The following is a 19,852-nucleotide window of genomic DNA, read 5'->3' as shown; positions in this document are numbered from 1 at the left end:
CCTGGCTGGCTTTATGTAAGGACATCACCATTGTCAATGGCTACTTTTGATCCTCTCTGAAAAATGGTCCGATGCGCTGTCACTGCATGGCTAATCGTCTGGAGGCATCACCGTGGTCAATGGCTACATCCTATCCTCTTGTGAAAATGGTCCAAATGCTCTGTCACAGCACGGCTAATCATCTGAGGTTCTCGATCATACTGGAATAGGATTCACCCTCCTTTTGCGTCTGTCACTACGCCCAGCACTCGCGAGTTTGAAGTTCGTCACAGTCATTCAATCCCAGAGTCCTACTCGGAATACCACAGACAAGGTTTAGACTTTCCGGACTCTCATGAATACCGCCATCAATCTAGCTTATACCACGAAGATTCTGATTAAGAGATCCAAGAGATACTCATTCAATCTAAGGTAGAACGGAAATGGTTGCCAGGCACGCGTTCATAGGGAATGATGATGATTGTCACATTTATCATATTCAGGTTGAAGTACGAATGAATATCTTAGAAGCGGAATAAGTTGAATTGAATAGAAAAACAGTAGTACTTTGCATTAATTCATGAGGAACAGCAGAGCTCCACACCTTAATCTATGGAGTGTAGAAACTCTACCGTTGAAAATACATAATTGAATATAGGGTAAGCATGGCCGAATGGCCAGCCTCCCATGGAGGTCTAAGATAGCATAAAACTGATCAAAGATGTCTAATACAATAGTAAAAATTCCTATTTATACTAAACTAGTTACTAAGGTTTACAGAAGTAAGTAATTGATGCATAAATCCACTTCCGGGGCCCACTTGGTGTGTGCTTGGGCTGAGCTTGAATGTTACACGTGCAGAGGTCATTCTTGGAGTTGAACGCCAGGTTGTAACGTATTTCTGGCGTTCAACTCTGGTTTGTGACGTGTTTCTAGCGTTTAACTCCAGACAGCAGCGTAGAACTGGCGTTCAACGCCCTTTTACGTCGTCTAAACTCGGTCAAAGTATGGACTATTATATATTGATAGAAAGCCCTGGATGTCTACTTTCCAACACAATTGGAAGCGTGCCATTTTGAGTTCTGTAGCTCCAGAAAATCCACTTTGAGTGCAGGGAGGTCAGAATCCAACAGCATCAGCAGTCCTTCTTCAACCTCTGAATCTGATTTTTGCTCAAGTCCCTCAATTTCAGCCAGAAAATACCTGAAATCACAGAAAAACACACAAACTCATAGTAAAGTCCAGAAATATGAATTTAACATAAAAACTAATAAAAACATCCCTAAAAGTAACTAGATTCTACTAAAAACATACTAAAAACAATGCCAAAAAGCGTATAAATTATCCGCTCATCAGGTACTCAGAGCCTTTGACATACTCTGTAATTGCACTTGGTCTCGACTCTTAGTGCTCTGTCTCAAGGATTACTTAACACATTCACACCACAAGCATATAGTTAGAAAAATAACTCTTTGAGCTTTTAATCATTTTTTAAATTCCTTACTATTGATGCTCAGAGCCTTGGACTTTACTTTTTATTTTCTTTTTCTTTTTCTTTTTGCTGTTTGTTTTGCTTCAAGGGTCAATTTCTTACTGAGTTTTGGAGAATCCATAATATTTTTCTAAGCTTATGTAATTCAGGAATCAACATTCTTAACTTTAATATCGAGTATGCACTGTTCAATTCATGAATTTGGAATCATAAATAATACCACCACATTAAAGTAATCAGGACAACTCATGATATATAACTCAAGTCTCATGTATTTTACTACTTTTCTTTTTCTTTTTCATTTCTAAAGTTTAGTGTGCAATACATGAGATAATTTTCAAAATAAGCATAATATGGCAAAGTAAACTACTAAAATATAGAAAAATAATAAAGTACTACTACTGATCATGCAAAGGCTTTCAAACAGAAAATAAGAAATAAGATAAAATACTGAAGAACAGAAAATAAAATAAGTAGAAGATAAAGAAACTCAACCATTTCAGTCATGGTAGCTGCTCCTCCCTCCCGAGAATCCTCTATGGCGCCTCAGCTCATCCAGCTCACGCCTCTGTCTCTGCTGCTCCTCCTCTACTAGCTGATGGAGAAGGACTAAGTGGTCCTTATGCTCTATCCTCAGTTGGATAGTAGAAGATGCCAACTTTCCAATGGATGCCGTCAGCTGATCGCAGAACTCGCGCGGGGGAAAGTACTATCCTTGATGCACTTCAGGCTGCTCCTGCTGAGGAGGGGGAATTGACTTCTAGGGTGGTACTTGTCCAAGCTCCCGAGCATACTCCATGCCCCTCCTCGTGATCGGTGTGTCAACTGCAATAAAAGTGTCTCTATCAATCCAGACATGAACAGCCTCACACAAGCAAAAAATGAGGTGAGGGAATGCTAATCTAGCTGAGGTGAAAGTCTTAGCTGCTATGCTATATATCTCATGAGGGATCACACGCTACACCTCCACCTCATTGCCGAGCATGATGCAGTGAATCATCACGGCTCAGTCAATAGTAACCTCAGACCGGTTACTCGTAGGGATGATGGAGCACTTAATAAACTCCAACCAACCCCAAGCAAATGGTTTCAGATTATGCCTCCTCAGCTGGTATGGCTGACCCTTAGCATCCCTCCTCCACTGTGCTTCGGGGAGGCATATATCAGTGAGCACCTGGTCTCTGATCAGTGTTGATCCTCTTAGTGTAGGAGTGAGGGTCATATCTAGATGGAGGCAACTGAAGTATCTCCCTCACTCTCTCTGGACCGAACTATAGGATTTCCCCTCGGATCATAGTGCGCCAAGACTTGAACTCAGGATTCACATCCTTGATGTGCTTGTAGGTCACCCACAAGCTGGCATAAAACTCTCTGACCTTCAGAACTCCAACCTAAGTCATAGGGTTGGCCAGAACTTCCCAACCCCTACTCCGAATTTGTTCTTGGATCTCCGAATATTTGTCCAGCTACAGATCAAATTGGACCTTTGGAATTACTTTCTTTTTGCTCACAACTTCATTATAGTGATCCTCATGAACTTTAGTTTGGGACCGGTTGACATCATATGGGATAGTGGAGGGAGCCTTCTCCTTCCTCTTCCTTGAATAGGATTCTCCAACTTTTGGTGCCATGAAAAAAATGAGAAAAGTGAAAAATGGAGCGCCCCAATGATACGTGAGCATCTTTCCTATCGTTTCCTAGTGAATTTGCATTTAATTTGTTGAGTTTAATTAGAATTAATTATCTTTTAGCCACTATGGATGCTACTTTGAGTCTTGTACAATTCTGTTTATTTTAGGTAGCATTTGGTTGGATTTGATGGAGCTTCCACAGAAAAAGAGAAGAAGGCCATATAGGGCAGCAATGGCTTAGAGGATGGAGAGAAAGCTTGCACAAATGGAAGGAGCACAAGAATTAAAGGAGATGACCAGCGAGGAGCGACGCGTGCGCGTACCTGACGCGTGCGCGTACCTGACGCGTGCGCGTACCTGACGCGTGCGCGTGATTTGGAGATTTGCACAGCGACGCGTGCGCGTACCCGACACGTACACATGACATGCACCACGTGCAGAAAACGCTGATTATTTAATTAATTTTGATTTAAACTTTATTTTTATTTTAAAATAGGAAAAGATATTATTTTAGTTTTAGAAAATAGATTTTAAATTAATTAGGATTAGATATAAAAGAAAAAAAAGAAACTTCTCTTCTGGGGATTCCACTTTTCATTCCACCTCAGCCCAATTTACAGTTTACCAGAATTCTTATTTTCTCTCTTTTTCATGAGCAACTAAACCTCCACTGTTAAGGTTAGGAGCTCTGTCTATTGTATTGATTAATTCTATTATTTTTCTATTTTAATTCATGTACTGATTTATAATTTAAGAATTATTTTCGTTCTTTATCTTATGAATTTGGGTGGAACGGAAGTATGACCCTCTTTCTAATTGAGTTCTTGTATAACTTGAAAAAGCTCTTTACTTGAACAACAGGTTGAAAACAATTTCTCCTAAATTCTAATTATCTGGACTTAACGGGATATGTGACATATAATCCTCTTATATTTGGATAATTAGGATTTTTGTGGCATAATAACTAGAATTAAACTTCACCCCCTAATTGGAATTAATTGACTAAGGAATTCGCGGTTGATGAAAGTTAGAGGAGACTAGAAAGGTCTAAGGAATTAGGGTCTAGTCATATATTGTTTGCCATGAATTAAATCTTGTATGATTAAAATAAATTAATAAGAAAGTCAATCCGGAAAATAGATAACTCTGAAGCCTTAACTACCTTCTCCATATTTTATTCCCAACTTATTTACTTGCCTGTCTTTTGATATTCTGAATTACTGTTTAATGCTTTTGAACTCTCAAACACTATTTTCTGCTTGTCTAACTAAGTAAATTAATCAACCATTGTTGCTTAATCCCTCAATTCTCGTGGGATCGGCCCTTACTCACCTGAGGTATTACTTGGTACGACCCGGTGCACTTGCTGGTTAGTTTGTGGTTATAAATTCCGCACCACCCAACAGCAAACTTAAAGCCTTTATTCGTCGTCCCCAAGCAAATAAAGAGAAAGAAAGGGAACAAAACGAACAAGAGAGTGGAAAAGGCGTAAAAAGGGTGGGGGGTTTGGTTTTGGCTAAAAGGAAAAAAAGAGAAAGGAAAGGAAGAAAGGGGGTAAAGAGAAGTGAGGAAGGTAGAAAAATGTAGTGGTGAGGTGTGGTGAAAGGTGAAAATAGAGGTGGTATTTATAGGAGGGGGTAAGGAAATTAATTTGGGAAGATCGATTTGATGAGGATTTTAGAAGATATGATAGGAAAATAGGTTGGGGTAGGGAGTATGGTGAATTAAATGAGATGGTTTGGGGAAAAAAATTTGACTTGATCTTGGAATGAGGAGAGAGAGAGGTAAAACGGTCAAAAGGGGAGAGGGTGGGGTGGGGTGACCGTTGCAACGCCCAACTGGCGTTTAGCGCCTTTTGAGGCTTGGATTTCTTTGAAAATTGGATCCCCTTATGGGTGTTAAACACCCTCCTGGCATTTAACGCCAGCTCTTTGATGCCATCTAGGGTGTTAAACGCTCACCTGACATTCAACGCTAACCGTTAGCTTGCCAACTCCGGTGCTAAACGCCCACCCTGGCATTTAGCGCCAGAGCACTTCAAGTTGATTTTGCTCCATGGTGTTTTATTTTTCTTCCTGATTCCTCCAGTTCCTTTCCTAAACACTTTGCAGGATCATAAACAAAATTAAACCAAGGAAAACTATAAATAAAATGAAAAAGAAATGAAAATCAATTGAAAGAAAAACCAAAGGATACTCAGGGTTGGGTTGCCTTCCAACAAGCGCTTCTTTATCGTCACTAGCTTGACGGTTAGTTCTGCTAAGCTAGCAGATGAGTGGATCTCTGACAATCAATCTCACGTCCAAGGTAGTACTTGACCCTCTGGCCATTGACTATGAATCTTTTATCTGAGTTTTCTTCTTGAAGTTTCACATGACCATAAGGTGACACTCCAGTGACCATAAAAGGTCCTGATCACCGGGACTTGAGCTTTCCTGGAAAGAGCTTGAACCGAGAGTTGAAATGGAGAACCCTCTGAACTCATCAAGCTTGGCATTCTCATAAGCAGAGTTTCTGAACTCATCAAGCTCATTCAGCTGGAGCAGCTTCTTCTCTCCTGTGGCCTTAGCATCAAAATTTAGGAACTTTATTGCCCAATAAGCTCTGTGCCCCAATTCCACGAGCAAGGGACATGCTTTACCAAAAACTAACTGGTATGGAGATATTCCAATAGGGGTCTTGAAAGCAATCTGGTATGCCCGAAAAACATCATCAAGCTTCCTTGTCCAGTCCCTTCTTGAGGTACTCACAGTCTTCTCCAGGATCCTCTTGAGTTCCCTGTTAGAGACTTCAACCTGTCCACTTGTCTGAGTGTGATAGGGGGTTGCCACTTTATGACGGACTCCATATTTCTATAGGAGTGAATCTAACTATCTATTGCAGAAGTGGCTCCCTCCATCACTAATCAATGTCCTTGGGACACCAAACTGGCTGAAAATATATCTCTGCAAGAAGCTCAGCATGACTCTGGCGTCATTGGTGGGTAAGGCTATTGCTTTCACCCACTTGGAAACATAATCTACTTCCACCAAGATGTAAGTATTTGAGTATGAGGGAGGAAATGGCTCATAAAATCAATCCCCATACGTCAAACAACTCGATCTCTAGAATTCCCTGCTATGGTATCTCGTGATTGTTGGGGAGATTCCCAGCTTGCTGACACTGGTCACAGTTTCTTATGAATTCTCGTGAGTCTCGGAAGAGAGTCGGCCAATAAGAACCGCTTTAAAGGACCTTAGTGGCTATCCTTTCACCACCAAAGTGGCCTCCAATCTCAGAACCGTGACAATGCCAGAGGATCTACTGTGATTCATCCTCTGAGACGCAACGCCAGATCATACCATCTGAGCATCTCCTAAACAAATAAAGTTCATCCCACAAGTAGTACTTAGCATCACTCAAAAGGTTTCTAACTTGATGTTTAGTGTATTCTTTAGGGATAAACCTCATGGTCTTGTAGTTTGCAATGTCTGCATACCACAGAGCTCGTTGAATCATGAAGAGTTGCTCATCCGGAAAGGTCTCAGTCACAAAAGTGGGGGTGGTGTCCCGTCTTTAGGCTCAAATCTGGAAAGATGATCAACTACTTGATTTTCTGACCCTTTCCTTTCTCTAATCTCAATATCAAACTCCTGAAGAAGCAGCACCTATCTGATTAATCTTGGTTTAGAATCCTGTTTGGTTAGATTTAGAAGGTACTTAAGAGTAGCATGGTCAGTATAAGCAATAACCATGGAACCAATTAAATAGGATCTAAACTTATCAAACGCATAAACTACAGCTAATAATTCCTTCTCTGTTGTAGTGTAATTCTTTTGCGCGTCATTTAACATGCGATTGGCATAGTAAATGACATGTATAAGCTTGTCTTGCCTCTGCCCATAAACAACCCCTATAGCATAATCTCTGGCATCACACGTTAGTTCAAATGATAAATCCCAGTTAAGAGGGGCTATGATGGGTACAGACACAAGCCTTGCTTTCAGAGTTTCGAAGGCATGCAAATAGTCATTATCAAAAACAAAAGGAGTGTCAGCAACTAAGAGGTTGCTCAAAGGTTTAGCAATTTTAGAGAAATCCTTTATAAACTTCCTGTAAAATATTGCATGTCCTAGGAAACTCCCTATTGCTTTAAAATTAATAGGTGGTGGTAATTTTTCAATTACCTCCACTTTATCTTTGTCAACCTCTATCCCTTTGCTTGAAATCCAGTGACGAAGAACAATACCTCCAGTTACTGTAAAGTGGCATTTTTTCCAATTTAAAACAAGGTTTGTTTCTTGGCACCATTTCAAGACCAAGGATAAATGCTTAAGGCAAGAGTCGAAAGAATCACCAAAAATAGAGAAGTCATCCATAAATATCTCAATGAATTTTTCAACCATATAAGAGAAAATAGAGATGCATCTCTGAAAAGTTACGGGGGCATTGTAGAGTCCAAACGGCATTCTTCTATAAGCAAATACTCTGAAGGGACATGTGAATGCTGTCTTCTCCTGATCTTGAGGATCTATTGCAATCTAATTATGGCTAGAGTATATAGTTAGAAAACAGTAGATAGCATGGCCGGCTAACCTCTCAACCATCTAGTCAATGAAAGGTAAGGGGAAGTGATCCTTGTGGGTAGCATTGTTGATCCTCCTGTAGTCAATGCACATGCGCCTCCATGTGATGGTTCTTGTGAGAATGAGCTCATTCCTTTCATTCTTGATCACTGTCATTTCCCCTTTTTTGGGAATCACTTGTACAGGACTTACCCATGGACTGCCAGAAATGGGGTAAATAATCCCGGCTTCCCAAAGCTTCATCACCTCTTTCTGGACCACTTCATTCATGGTAGGATTTAGTCGCCTCTGTGGTTGCACAACTGGTTTGGCATCATCCTCAAGTAATATATTGTGCATACACTTGGTTAGACTAAACCCTTTTAGATCACTAATGGTCCATCCAAGAGCAGTTTTGTGAGTTCTGAGCATCTGAATTAGCGCCTCCTCCTCCCCATATTTCAGAGAGGAGCTAATAATCGCCGGATAAATGTCTTTGTCTCCCAGGAAGGCATACTTCAAAGATGGAGGCAGAGATTTCAACTCATGTTTCAGGGCTCCTTCTCCTGTGCTAGGCGTGTGAGACTTCTCCTTCAGAGGTGGTGAATCATCAAGTTCAAGTGATGCATCCTCAGAAGGAAACTTTAGAATGTCATCAAGTTTCTCAGCTTCAAACACTTCTTTAATCAAAGGTTCAATCATATCAACTCTCATGCACCCTTCGGAGTCATTAGAGTGTTGCAAGGCTTCTAGCACATTGAGGACAATTTCCTCTTCATTGACTCTTAGAACCAATTCGCCCTTTTTCACATCAATCAGAGCTCTTGCTGTGGCCAAAAAGGGTCTTCCAAGAATCATAGAAGTACTTTTGTCTTCTTCCATATCCAATATCACAAAATCAGCAGGAAAGATAAAAAGTCCTACTTTCACAAGCAGATCTTCAACAACTCCAAGAGGATACTTAATAGAATGGTCTGCAAGTTGAAGGGATATGCGAGTCGGTTTTACCTCATCGATTTGAGGCTTTTTCATTAACGAAAGAGGAATAAGGTTGATACTAGCTCCAAGATCACATAAGGCCTTCTGAATGGTGGTCTCTCCAATGGCACAAGGAATTAGAAAACTCCTGGGATCTTGTAGCTTCTTTGGGAGATTTTTCTCGATGATTGCATTGTATTCCTTAGTCAATACCACTGTCTCACTTTCTTTCCAATCCCTCTTCTTACTCAAGAACTCCTTCATAAATTTGGCATAAAGAGGTATTTGCTCAAGGGCTTTCGCAAAAGGAATGTTGATTTGAAGCTTCCTGAAAACCTCCAAAAATTTGGAAATTTGGTTGTCCTTAGATGCCTTTTGTAGTCTCTGAGGGTATGGCATTTTAGGCTTGTATTCAGGAGCCTTGGGTATAGCAGGATGTGCATCAAGAGTGACTAGAAAAGGGTTGTCTGGATGCCTTGAGGGGGGCATGCTCTGCCTCTTCATTTGTCCTCTCTGTGGTCTCTTTTTCAACCTGCTCTTCACCACCCTTAGTTTTTGGGCCTGCAATATTATCACTTCTCAACTTAACTACCTGACACTCCTCTTTTGGAGTGAAAACCGTGTTACTGGAAGGAGTATCAAAAGGTCCCTCAGGTGTTTTCTTGCTAAATTGTCCCATTTGTATCTCCAAATTCTAAAGTGAAACTCTGATTTTCTACATAAAACTCTGTTGGCTCTTGGAAAGGTCTGCAACAATAGATGCTAAGTCAGGGACACTCTAAGGTTGAGAAGGTTGATGTGGGCAGTTGTTGAAATAATTCTGATTGAAACCCCCTAGGAATTTGGTTGCTGCCTCTGAAGTTTCTCTCTCCATCCATAGTTTGGTTGATTTCTCCACCCTTGATTAAAATTATTGGAATAGGGACCATTGTTGGGGTTTCTAAAGGGACTCCCCATGAAATTCACCTGCTCATGAATGAAGTTTTCATACTCATAATTCTCACCTTGAGGCCAACCGCCACTCATATCATAGGAAGTGTCTTAAGCATTAGTGGCTGAGACTTGCATCCCACTTAAGTGTTGATTAAGAGCACTGATTTACTGAGATATTGCCTTGTTCTAAGCCAGAAGTTCACCCGAGGTATCCAATTTCGTGACTCTTTCCTTTACAGTAGTCCTCTCAGAAGAATATAGGTATTGGTTATTAGCAACCATTTCAATTAACTCAGTAGCTTCCTTTGGGGTCTTCTTCATGTGAAGTGAACCACCTGTAGAATTATCAAGAGACATTTTGGCCATCTCAGAGATGCCATAATAAAATATATGTAGTTGCATCCACTCTATGAACATATCTGGAGGGCATTTTCTGATCATTAACTTGTACCTCTCCCAGGATTCATAGAGGAATTCATCATCTCTCTGCCTGAAGGTCTGGACATCAGTCCTCAGCTTAGTCAGCCTCTCAGGTGGAAAGAATTTGGTTAGAAATTTGTTGACCACTTTATCCCAAGTGTCCAAGGTCTCTTTGGGCTGAGTATCTAGCCACTACTTTCCTCTATCCCTCACGATAAATGGGAAGATAAATAGCTTGTAGATATCGGGATACACCCCATTAGTCTTCACAATATCACAGATTTGTACGAAAGTTGAGATGAACAAGTTTGGGTCTTCTTACGGGAGTTCATAAAACTGGCAGTTCTGTTGCACTAGGGTGATCAACTGAGGTTTCATCCCAAAGTTATTAGTAGCAAAGGGGGCACAATAATAATATTCCCATAGAAATCAGGGGAGGGAGCAGTGAATGAGGCGAGAGTTCTCCTGGGTTGCTTATTTGCATTTGGATCCATACTGACCCTTCGGCCTTTTGCTTCAAAATCGTCCCTGAAGTTCTTTGTTTCTATTCCTACTTGTAAACAAACAGAAAAAAGAAAGGTGGGAGTCTCTACGTCAAAGTGCAGAGAATTTCCAGTAAGGTATCTTGTGTAAGAGAAATAAAATGAAATAAACTAAATAGTGAGATAGTAAAACTCGAAATGACTAGGCAAACAACTAAGGAAATAAAATGAATAATTTGAAAATTAAATAAGATAAATAAAACTAGTAATTTCCAAAATTTTGAAAATAAAATAACTAGGGGACACTAAAATTAATTTCAAAAAGTTAACAAAAATTTTAACCAAGATGAAACTTAATTTTCAGAAATAAACAGAAAAAGAAAGAAAATAAAATTAAAAACAAATCAAAAACTAAAAATGCCTAATCTAAGCAATCAGACAACTGGTAGTTGTCAATCACAGTCAATCTCCAGCAACGGCGCCAAAAACTTGGTGCAGAATTTTTCAATCCATAAACTAACCGACAAATGCACTAGGTCGTACCAAGTAATACCTCAGGTGAGTGAGGGTCGATCACACGAGGATTGATGGACTGAGAAACAATGGTCGAATGAATCACTTAGTCAGGCAAGCAGGAAGTTTGTTTTGAGGGTTGTAAAATGCATTAAACAGTAAATTCATAGAATTGGAAAGAAAACAATAAAAGTGTTATGAAATATTGATGAGCGGATAATTTATACGTTTTTTGGCATTGTTTTTAGTATGTTTTTAGTAGAATCTAGTTACTTTTAGGTAGCGTTTGGTGGAGAGACAGAGACGAAAAGACTGAGACTGAGAGACAGAGACTAAGAGACAGGATTGAAATAAATCTCAGTATTCTGTTTGGTGCAAAATGGGAGACATGAATTGAAACAAGAATGAAACTCTAATTTAATTTGCATAAAGGGTAAAATTGGAATTAATTAATCAAAATGAAAGTATTTTAGGTATAAAATGTTATTAAAGTTTCAGTCTCCATCTCTAAAAATTTCAGTCCCCTGTGTCCCTACTTTTTGGAGATACTGAAATACTGAAATTTTAGAGACAGAGACAGAAATTTTAGTACCAGTCTCTGAACTAACAAACACGATACTGAATCTCAGTCTATCAGTCTCTGTCTCAGTACCTCAAAACAAACACTACCTTAGGGATGTTTTCATTAGTTTTTATGTTAAATTCACATTTCTGAACTTTACTATGATTTTGTGTGTTTTTCTGTGATTTCAGGTATTTTCTGACTAAAATTGAGGGACTTGAGCAAAAATCAGATTCAGAGGTAGAAGAAGGACTGCTGATGTTGTTGGATTCTGACCTCCCTGCACTCAAAGTGGATTTTCTGGAGCTACAGAACTCCAAATGGCGCGCTTCCAATTGCGTTGGAAAGTAGACATCCAGGGCTTTCCAGCAATGTATAATACTCTATACTTTGACTGAGTTTAGATGACGTAAAAGGGCGTTTAACGCCAGTTCTATGCTGCTGTCTGGAGTTAAACGCCAGAAACACGTTACAACCTGGCGTTCAACTCCAGAAAGAGCCTCTGCACGTGTAACATTCAAGCTCAGCCCAAGCAAACACCAAGTAGGCCTCGGAAGTGGATTTATGCATCAATTACTTACTTCTGTAAACTCTATTAGCTAGTTTATTATAAATAGAACTTTTTACTATTGTATTTGACATCCTGGATTGTATTTTTGATCCTGTGATCACGTTTTGGGGGCTGGCCATTCGGCCATGCCTGAACCTTTCACTTATGTATTTTCAAATGGTAGAGTTTCTGCACTCCATAGATTAAGGTGTGGAGCTCTGCTGTTCCTCAAAGATTAATGCAAAGTACTACTGTTTTTCTATTCAATTCAACTTATTCCGCTTCTAAGATATTCATTCGCACTTCAACATGAATGTGATGAACGTGACAATCATCATCATTCCCTATGAACGCGTGCCTGACAACCACTTCCGTTCTACCTTAGATTGAATGAGTATCTCTTGGATCTCTTAATCAGAATCTTCGTGGTATAAGCTAGATTGATGGCAGCATTCATGAGAGTCTGGAAAGTCTAAACCTTGTCTGTGGTATTCCGAGTAGGACTCTGGGATTGAATGACTGTGACGAACTTCAAACTCGCGAGTGCTGGGCATAGTGACAGACGCAAAAGGAGGGTGAATCCTATTCCAGTATGATCGAGAACCTCAGATGATTAGCCATGCTGTGACAGAGCATTTGGACCATTTTCACAAGAGGATGGGATGCAGCCATTGATAAGGGTGATGCCTCCAGACGATTAGCCATGCAGTGATAGCGCATCGGACCATTTTCCAGAGAGGATTAAAAGTAGCCATTGACAATGGTGATGTCCTTACATAAAGCCAGCCATGGAAAGGAGAAGGATTGATTGGATGAAGACAGCAGGAAAGTAGAGGTTCAGAGGAACGAAAGCATCTCTATGCACTTATCTGAAATTCTCACCAATGATTTACATAAGTATTTCTATCCTTATTTTATTATTTAATTTCGAAAACTCCATAACTATTTTATATCCGCCTGACTGAGATTTACAAGGTGACCATAGCTTGCTTCATACCAACAATCTCCGTGGGATCGACCCTTACTCACGTAAGGTTTATTACTTGGACGACCCAGTGCACTTGCTGGTTAGTTGTATCGAAGTTGTGAACGAAAAACGATTTATTAAGACGTGCGTACAGAGTTTTTGGCACCGTTGCCTGAGATCACAATTTCGTGCACCAAGTTTTTGGCGCCGTTGCCGGGGATTGTTCGAGTTTGGACAACTGACGGTTCATCTTGTTGCTCAGATTAGGTAATTTTTTTTTTTGTTTTCTTTTCAAAATTTTTCAAAAACTTCTCCTTTGTTTTCGAAAAAAAAAATTTTAAAATAAAAATGTTTTCAAAAATATATTTTTCTTCAAAAATTTTAAGAATGAATTCTAGTGTTTCATGAAGCATGTTGAAACCTGGCTGGCTGTAAAGCCATGTCTAATTCTTCTGGATAGGGAATGTCAGGCGTGTCATGTCTGAGTTACATACTAAAGTTTGGCTGGCTATTAAGCCATGCTTGACCCTTTGATTGGAGCTTTAGACTAAAGAGCATAAGATTCCTGGAATTCATATTAAAAATTTTGGAATCCTTATTTTTCTTTTTCAAAATGATTTTCGAAAAAAAAATACAAAAAAATCATAAAATCATAAAAATCAAAAATATTTTTTGTGTTTCTTGTTTGAGTCTTGAGTCAATTTTTAAGTTTGGTGTCAATTGCATATTCATCTTGCATTTTTCGAAAAATTCATGCATTCATAGTGTTCTTCATGATCTTCAAGTTGTTCTTGGTAAGTCTTCTTGTTTGATCTTGATGTTTTCTTGTTTTGTGTTGTATGGTGTTTTTCATATGCATTCTTGAATTCTTAGTGCCTAAGCATTAAAGATTTCTAAGTTTGGTGTCCTGCATGTTTTCTTTGCATTAAAAATTTTTCAAAAATATGTTCTTGATGTTCATCATAATCTTCAAAGTGTTCTTGGTGTTCATCTTGACATTCATAGCATTCTTGCATGCATTCATTGTTTTGATCCAAAAATTTCCATGCATTGAGTATTTTTGTTGTTTTTCTCTCTTATCATAAAAATTCAAAAATAAAAAAAATATCTTTCCCTTTATCTTCTCATAAATTAAAAAATTTGGATTGACTTTTTCAAAAAATTTTTTAAAAAAATCTAGTTGTTTTTATGAGTCAAATCAAATTTTCAATTTAAAAACCTTATCTTTTTCAAAATCTTTTTCAAAAATCAAATCTTTTTCATTTTTCTTAGTTATTTTCAAAAATTTAAAAATATTTTTCAAAAATTTTTTTCTTATCTTTATCTCATATTTTCGAAAATAACATCATCAATTAATGTTTTGATTCAAAAATTTCAAGTTTGTTACTTGCTTGTTAAGAAAGATTCAAACTTTAAGTTCTAGAATCACATCTTGTGATTTCTTGTGAATCAAGTCATTAATTGTGATTTTAAAAATCAAATCTTTTTCAAAACTAATTTCAATCATATCTTTTCAAAAATATCTTCTTATCTTATCTTTTTCAAAAATTTGATTTCAAAATATCTTTTCTAACTTCCTAACTTCTTAACTTTTCAAAATTGTTTCAACTAACTAACTAACTTTTTGTTTGTTTCTTATCTTTTTCAAAACTACCTAACTAACTCTCTCTCTCTCTCTAATTTTCGAAAATCCCTTCCCTCTTTTTCAAAATTTCTTTTTAATTAACTAATTATTCTAATTTTTTATTTTAATTTTCGAAAATTACTAACGTTTTTCAAAAACTGTTTTCGAAAATCACTAACCCTTTTTCAAAAATTATTTTTGAAAATTCTCCTTCCTCTCTCATCTCCTTCTAATTATTTATTCATCTACTAACATCTCCTCATCTCAAATCACTGCTCCTATCCTTACCCTTGTGTTTGGATTCTTCATTCTTCTTCACCCCTATTCCTTTTCTTCTTCTACTAACAATAAGGAACCTCTTTACTGTAACATAGAGGATTCCTCTTCTTTTCTTGTTCTCTTCTCTTTCTTATGAGCAGGAACAAAGAAAAAGGTATTCTTGTTGAAGCTGATCCAGAACCTGAAAGGACTCTGAAGAGAAAACTAAGAGAAGCTAAATTACAACAATCCAGAGACAACCTTATTGAAAATTTCGAACAAGTAAAGGAGATGGCAGCCGAACCCAACAACAATAATGCAAGGAGAATGCTTGGTGACTTTACTGCACCAAATTACAATTTACATGGACGAAGCATCTCCATTCCTGCCATTGGAGCAAATAACTTTGAGCTAAAACCTCACCTAGTTTCTCTGATGCAGCAGAACTGCAAGTTTCATGGACTTCCATCTGAAGATTCTTTTCAGTTCTTAACTGAATTCTTGCAGATATGTGATACTGTTAAGACTAATGGAGTAGATTCTGAAGTCTACAGGCTCATGCTTTTCCCTTTTGCTGTAAGAGACAGAGCTAGAGTGTGGTTGGACTCTCAACCCAGAGATAGCCTAAACTCTTGGGACAAGCTGGTCACAGCTTTCTTAGCCAAGTTCTTTCCTCCTCAAAAGCTGAGCAAGCTTAGAGTGGATGTTCAAACCTTCAGACAGAAAGAAGGTGAATCCCTCTATGAAGCTTGGGAGAGATACAAGCAACTGACCAAAAAGTGTCCTTCTGACATGCTTTCAGAATGGACCATCCTGGATATATTCTATGATGGTCTGTCTGAATTAGCTAAAATGTCATTGGATACTTCTGTAGGTGGATCCATCCACCTAAAGAAAACGCCTGCAGAAGCTCAAGAACTCATTGACATGGTTGCTAATAACCAGTTCATGTACACTTCTGAGAGGAATCCTGTGAATAATGGGACGCCTATGAAGAAGGGAGTTCTTGAAATTGATACTCTGAATGCCATATTGGCTCAGAATAAAATATTGACTCAGCAAGTCAATATGATTTCTCAGAGTCTGAATGGAATACAAGCTACATCCAACAGTACTCAAGAGGCATCTTCAGAAGAAGAAGCATATGATCCTGAGAACCCTGCAATAGCAGAGGTAAATTATATGGGTGAACCTTATGGAAACACCTATAACTCATCATGGAGAAATCATCCAAATTTCTCATGGAAGGATCAAAAGCCTCAACAAGGCTTTAATAATGGTGGAAGAAACAGGTTTAACAACAGTAAACCTTTTCCATCATCCACTCAGCAACAGACAGAGAACTCTGAACAAAATACTTCTAATTTAGCAAACTTAGTCTCTGATCTATCTAAGGCCACTGTGAGTTTCATGAATGAAACAAGGTCATCCATCAGAAATTTGGAGGCACAAGTGGGCCATCTGAGTAAAAGGATCACTGAAATCCCCCTAGTACTCTCCCAAGCAATACAGAAGAAAATCCAAAAGGAGAGTGCAAGGCCATTGAATTAATCACCATGGCCGAACCTGTAAGGGAGGTTGAGGACGTGAATCCCAGTGAGGAAGACCTCCTGGGACGTCCAGTGATCAATAAGGAGTTTCCCTCTGAGGAACCAAAGGAATCTGAGGCTCATCTAGAGACCATAGAGATTCCATTAACCCTCCTTATGCCATTCATGAGCTCTGATGAGTATTCCTCTTCTGAAGAGAATGAGGATGTTACTGAAGAGCAAGTTACCAAGTACCTTGAAGCTGAATGCCAAATTATTTGGCATTGAGACTTGGGAAGATGAACCTCCCTTGTTCACCAATGAACTGAGTGATCTAGATCAACTGACATTGCCTCAGAAGAAACAGGATCCTGGAAAGTTCTTAATACCTTGTACCATAGGTACCATGACCTTTGAGAAGGCTCTATGTGACCTTGGGTCAGGGATAAACCTCATGCCCCTCTCTGTAATAGAGAAACTGGGAATCTATGGGGTGCAAGCTGCTAAAATCTCATTAGAGATGGCAGACAATTCAAGAAAACAGACTTATGGACAAGTAGAGGACGTGTTAGTAAAGGTTGAAGGCCTTTACATCCCTGCTGATTTCACAGTCCTAGATACTGGGAAGGATGAGGATGAATTCATCATCCTTGGAAGACCCTTCCTAGCCACAGCAAGAGCTGTGATTGATGTGGACAGAGGAGAATTGATCCTTCAATTAAATGAGGACAACCTTGTGTTTAAAACTCAAGGATCTCTCTCTGTACCCATGGAGAGGAAGCACAGTAAGCTTCTCTCATTGCAGAGTCAACCAGAGCCCCCACAGTCAAACTCTAAATTTGGTGTTGGGAGGCCACAACAAACTCTAAGTTTGGTGTTGAACTCCCATATCCAAACTCTAAGTTTGGTGTTGGGGAGTCTCAACAATGCTCTGAACATCTGTGAGGCTCCATGAGAGCCCACTGTCAAGCTATTGACATTAAAGAAGCGCTTGTTGGGAGGCAACCCAATTTTTATTTAACTATATTTTATTAGTTATATGTCTTTATAGGTACATGATCATGTGGAGTCACAAAATAAATATAAAAATTGAAAATGCAATCAAAAACAGCAGAAGAAAAATCACACCCTGGAGGAAGACCTTACTGGCGTTTAAACGCCAGTAAGAAGCATCTGGCTGGTGTTCAACGCCAGAACAGAGCATGGTTCTGGCGCTGAACGCCCAAAATGGGCAGCATCTGGGCGTTTGAATGCCAGAATTACACCCTGGAGAAGAGCTGGCGCTGAACACCCAGAACAAGCATGGTTCTGGCGTTCAACGCCAGAAATGGGCAACAAATGGGCGTTCAACGCCCAGAACAAGCACCAATCTGGCGCTGAACGCCCAGAGTTGTGTGCAAAGGCATTCTGCATGCCTAATTTGGTGCAAGGTTGTAAATCCTTGAACACCTCAGGATCTGTGGATCCCACAGGATCACCTCAGGATCTGTGGACCCCACAGGATCCCCACCTACCTCACCCTCTCTCTCTCCATTCATTGTCATCCCTTCTGTTTTCCATTCACCACTCACATCCATACATCCCACTTACCTAAAAAATTTAATATCCCTTTCCCACCCAATCCCACCCATATGGCCGAATACACACATCCCTCCATCTCCTCTGTATCTTCTTCTTCTTCTATTCTTTCTTCTTTTGCTCGAGGGCGAGCAACATTCTAAGTTTGGTGTGGTAAAAGCATAGCTTTTTTTTTGTTTTTCCATAAGCATTAATGGCACCTAAGGCCAGAGAAACCTCAAGAAAGAGGAAAGGGAAGGCAATTGCTTCCACCTCTGAGCCATGGGAGATGGAAAGATTCATCTCACAAGCCCATCACTAAGAAAAGGATGGAGCAAACAAGAGAGCACATTCATGGATCTCAACAGGCACATGAAGAAGCTCATCATCAAGAAATCCCTGAGATGCCTCAAGGGATGCACCTTCCTCCACAGAATTTTTGGGAGCAAATCAACACCTCCCTAAGAGAATTAAGTTCCAACATGGGACAATTAAGGGTGGAACATCAAGAGCACTCCATCATCCTTCATGAAATTAGAGAAGATCAAAAAGCAATGAGGGAGGAGCAACAAAGACAAGGAAGAGACATAGAAGAGCTCAAGGACATCATTGGTTCCTCAAGAAGGAAACGCCACCATCACTAAGGTGGACTCATTCCTTGTTCTTACATTCTCTGTTTTTTGTTTTCTCTATGTTAAGTGCTTATCTATGTTTGTGTCTTATTACATGATCATTAGTAGTTAGTAACTATGTCTTAAAAGTTATGAATGTCCTATGAATCCATCATCTCTCTTAAATGAAAAATGTTTTAATTCAAAAGAACAAGAAGTACATGAGTTTCGAATTTATCCTTGAACATAGTTTAATTACATTGATGTGGTGACAATACTTTTTGTTTTCTGAATGAATGCTTGAACAGTGCATATGTCTTTTGAAGTTGTTGTTTAAGAATGTTAAATATGTTGGCTCTTGAAAGAATGATGACAAGGAGACATGTTATTTGATAATCTGAAAAATCATAAAAATGATTCTTGAGGCAAGAAAAAGCAGCAAAGAACAAAGCTTGCAGAAAAAAAAATAGCGAAAAAAAAAAAGAAAGAAAAAGCAAAAGCAAGCAGAAAAAGCCAAAAGCTCTTAAAACCAAGAGGCAAGAGCAAAAAGCCAATAACCATTAAAACCAAAAGGCAAGGGTAAATAAAAAGGATCCCAAGGCTTTGAGCATCAGTGGATAGGAGGGCTTAAAGGAATAAAATCCCGACCTAAGCGGCTAAACCAAGCTGTCCCTAACCATGTGCTTGTGGCGTGAAGGTGTCAAGTGAAAACTTGAGACTGAGCGGTTAAAGTCAAGGTCCAAAGCAAAAGAAGAGTGTGCTTAAGAACCCTGGACACCTCTAATTGGGGACTTTAGCAAAGCTGAGTCACAATCTGAAAAGGTTCACCCAATTATGTGTCTGTGGCATTTATGTATCCGGTGGTAATACTGGAAAACAAAGTGCTTAGGGCCACGGCCAAGACTCATAAAGTAGCTGTGTTCAAGAATCAACATACTGAACTAGGAGAATCAATAACACTATCTGAACTCTGAGTTCCTATAGATGCCAATCATTCTGAACCTCAATAGATAAAGTGAGATGCCAAAACTATTCAAGAGGCAAAAAGCTACAAGTCCCGCTCATCTGATTGGAGCTATGTTTCATTGATAGTTTGGAATTTATAGTATATTCTCTTCTTTTTATCCTATTTGATTTTCAGTTGCTTGGGGACAAGCAACAATTTAAGTTTGGTGTTGTGATGAGCGGATAATTTATACGTTTTTTTGGCATTGTTTTTAGT

General features: G+C 39.1%; 1 protein-coding gene and 1 non-coding gene across 2 annotated transcripts; both read right to left on the bottom strand.

Annotated features, from left to right (window-relative positions):
- Positions 1-5,471: 5,471 nt before the first annotated feature.
- LOC107616075 (uncharacterized) lies at positions 5,472-7,550 on the bottom strand. The gene is made up of 2 exons (XM_016318074.1): positions 7,524-7,550; positions 5,472-5,909 (listed from the first exon to the last, which is right to left on the bottom strand). Exons 1-2 carry the CDS (start codon positions 7,548-7,550, stop codon positions 5,472-5,474), a joined length of 465 nt encoding a protein of 154 aa, XP_016173560.1.
- Positions 7,551-15,623: 8,073 nt separating this feature from the next.
- On the bottom strand, positions 15,624-15,731 carry LOC148546464 (small nucleolar RNA R71). Its single transcript, XR_015900654.1, has one exon. It is a non-coding gene; the product is annotated as a small nucleolar RNA R71 (small nucleolar RNA).
- Positions 15,732-19,852: the final 4,121 nt, after the last annotated feature.

This window comes from Arachis ipaensis, chromosome B9 (assembly GCF_059453495.1).
Source record: "Arachis ipaensis isolate K30076 ecotype BB chromosome B9, ASM5945349v1, whole genome shotgun sequence".
NCBI classification, from domain to species: Eukaryota; Viridiplantae; Streptophyta; class Magnoliopsida; order Fabales; family Fabaceae; genus Arachis; species Arachis ipaensis.
Note: the sequence above shows the minus strand (reverse complement) of the source record. Positions and strands in the feature narration are given on the sequence as shown.

Excerpts from the sequence above, each read along its gene's own strand:
- LOC107616075 (XM_016318074.1), bottom strand. The coding sequence starts at position 7,550 with ATGCCGTTTGGACTCTACAATGCCCCC. Across the intron at positions 5,910-7,523 it reads TTGGACTCTACAATGCCCCC|ACAAGTGGACAGGTTGAAGT; the intron begins GTAACTTTTCAG and ends TATCACACTCAG.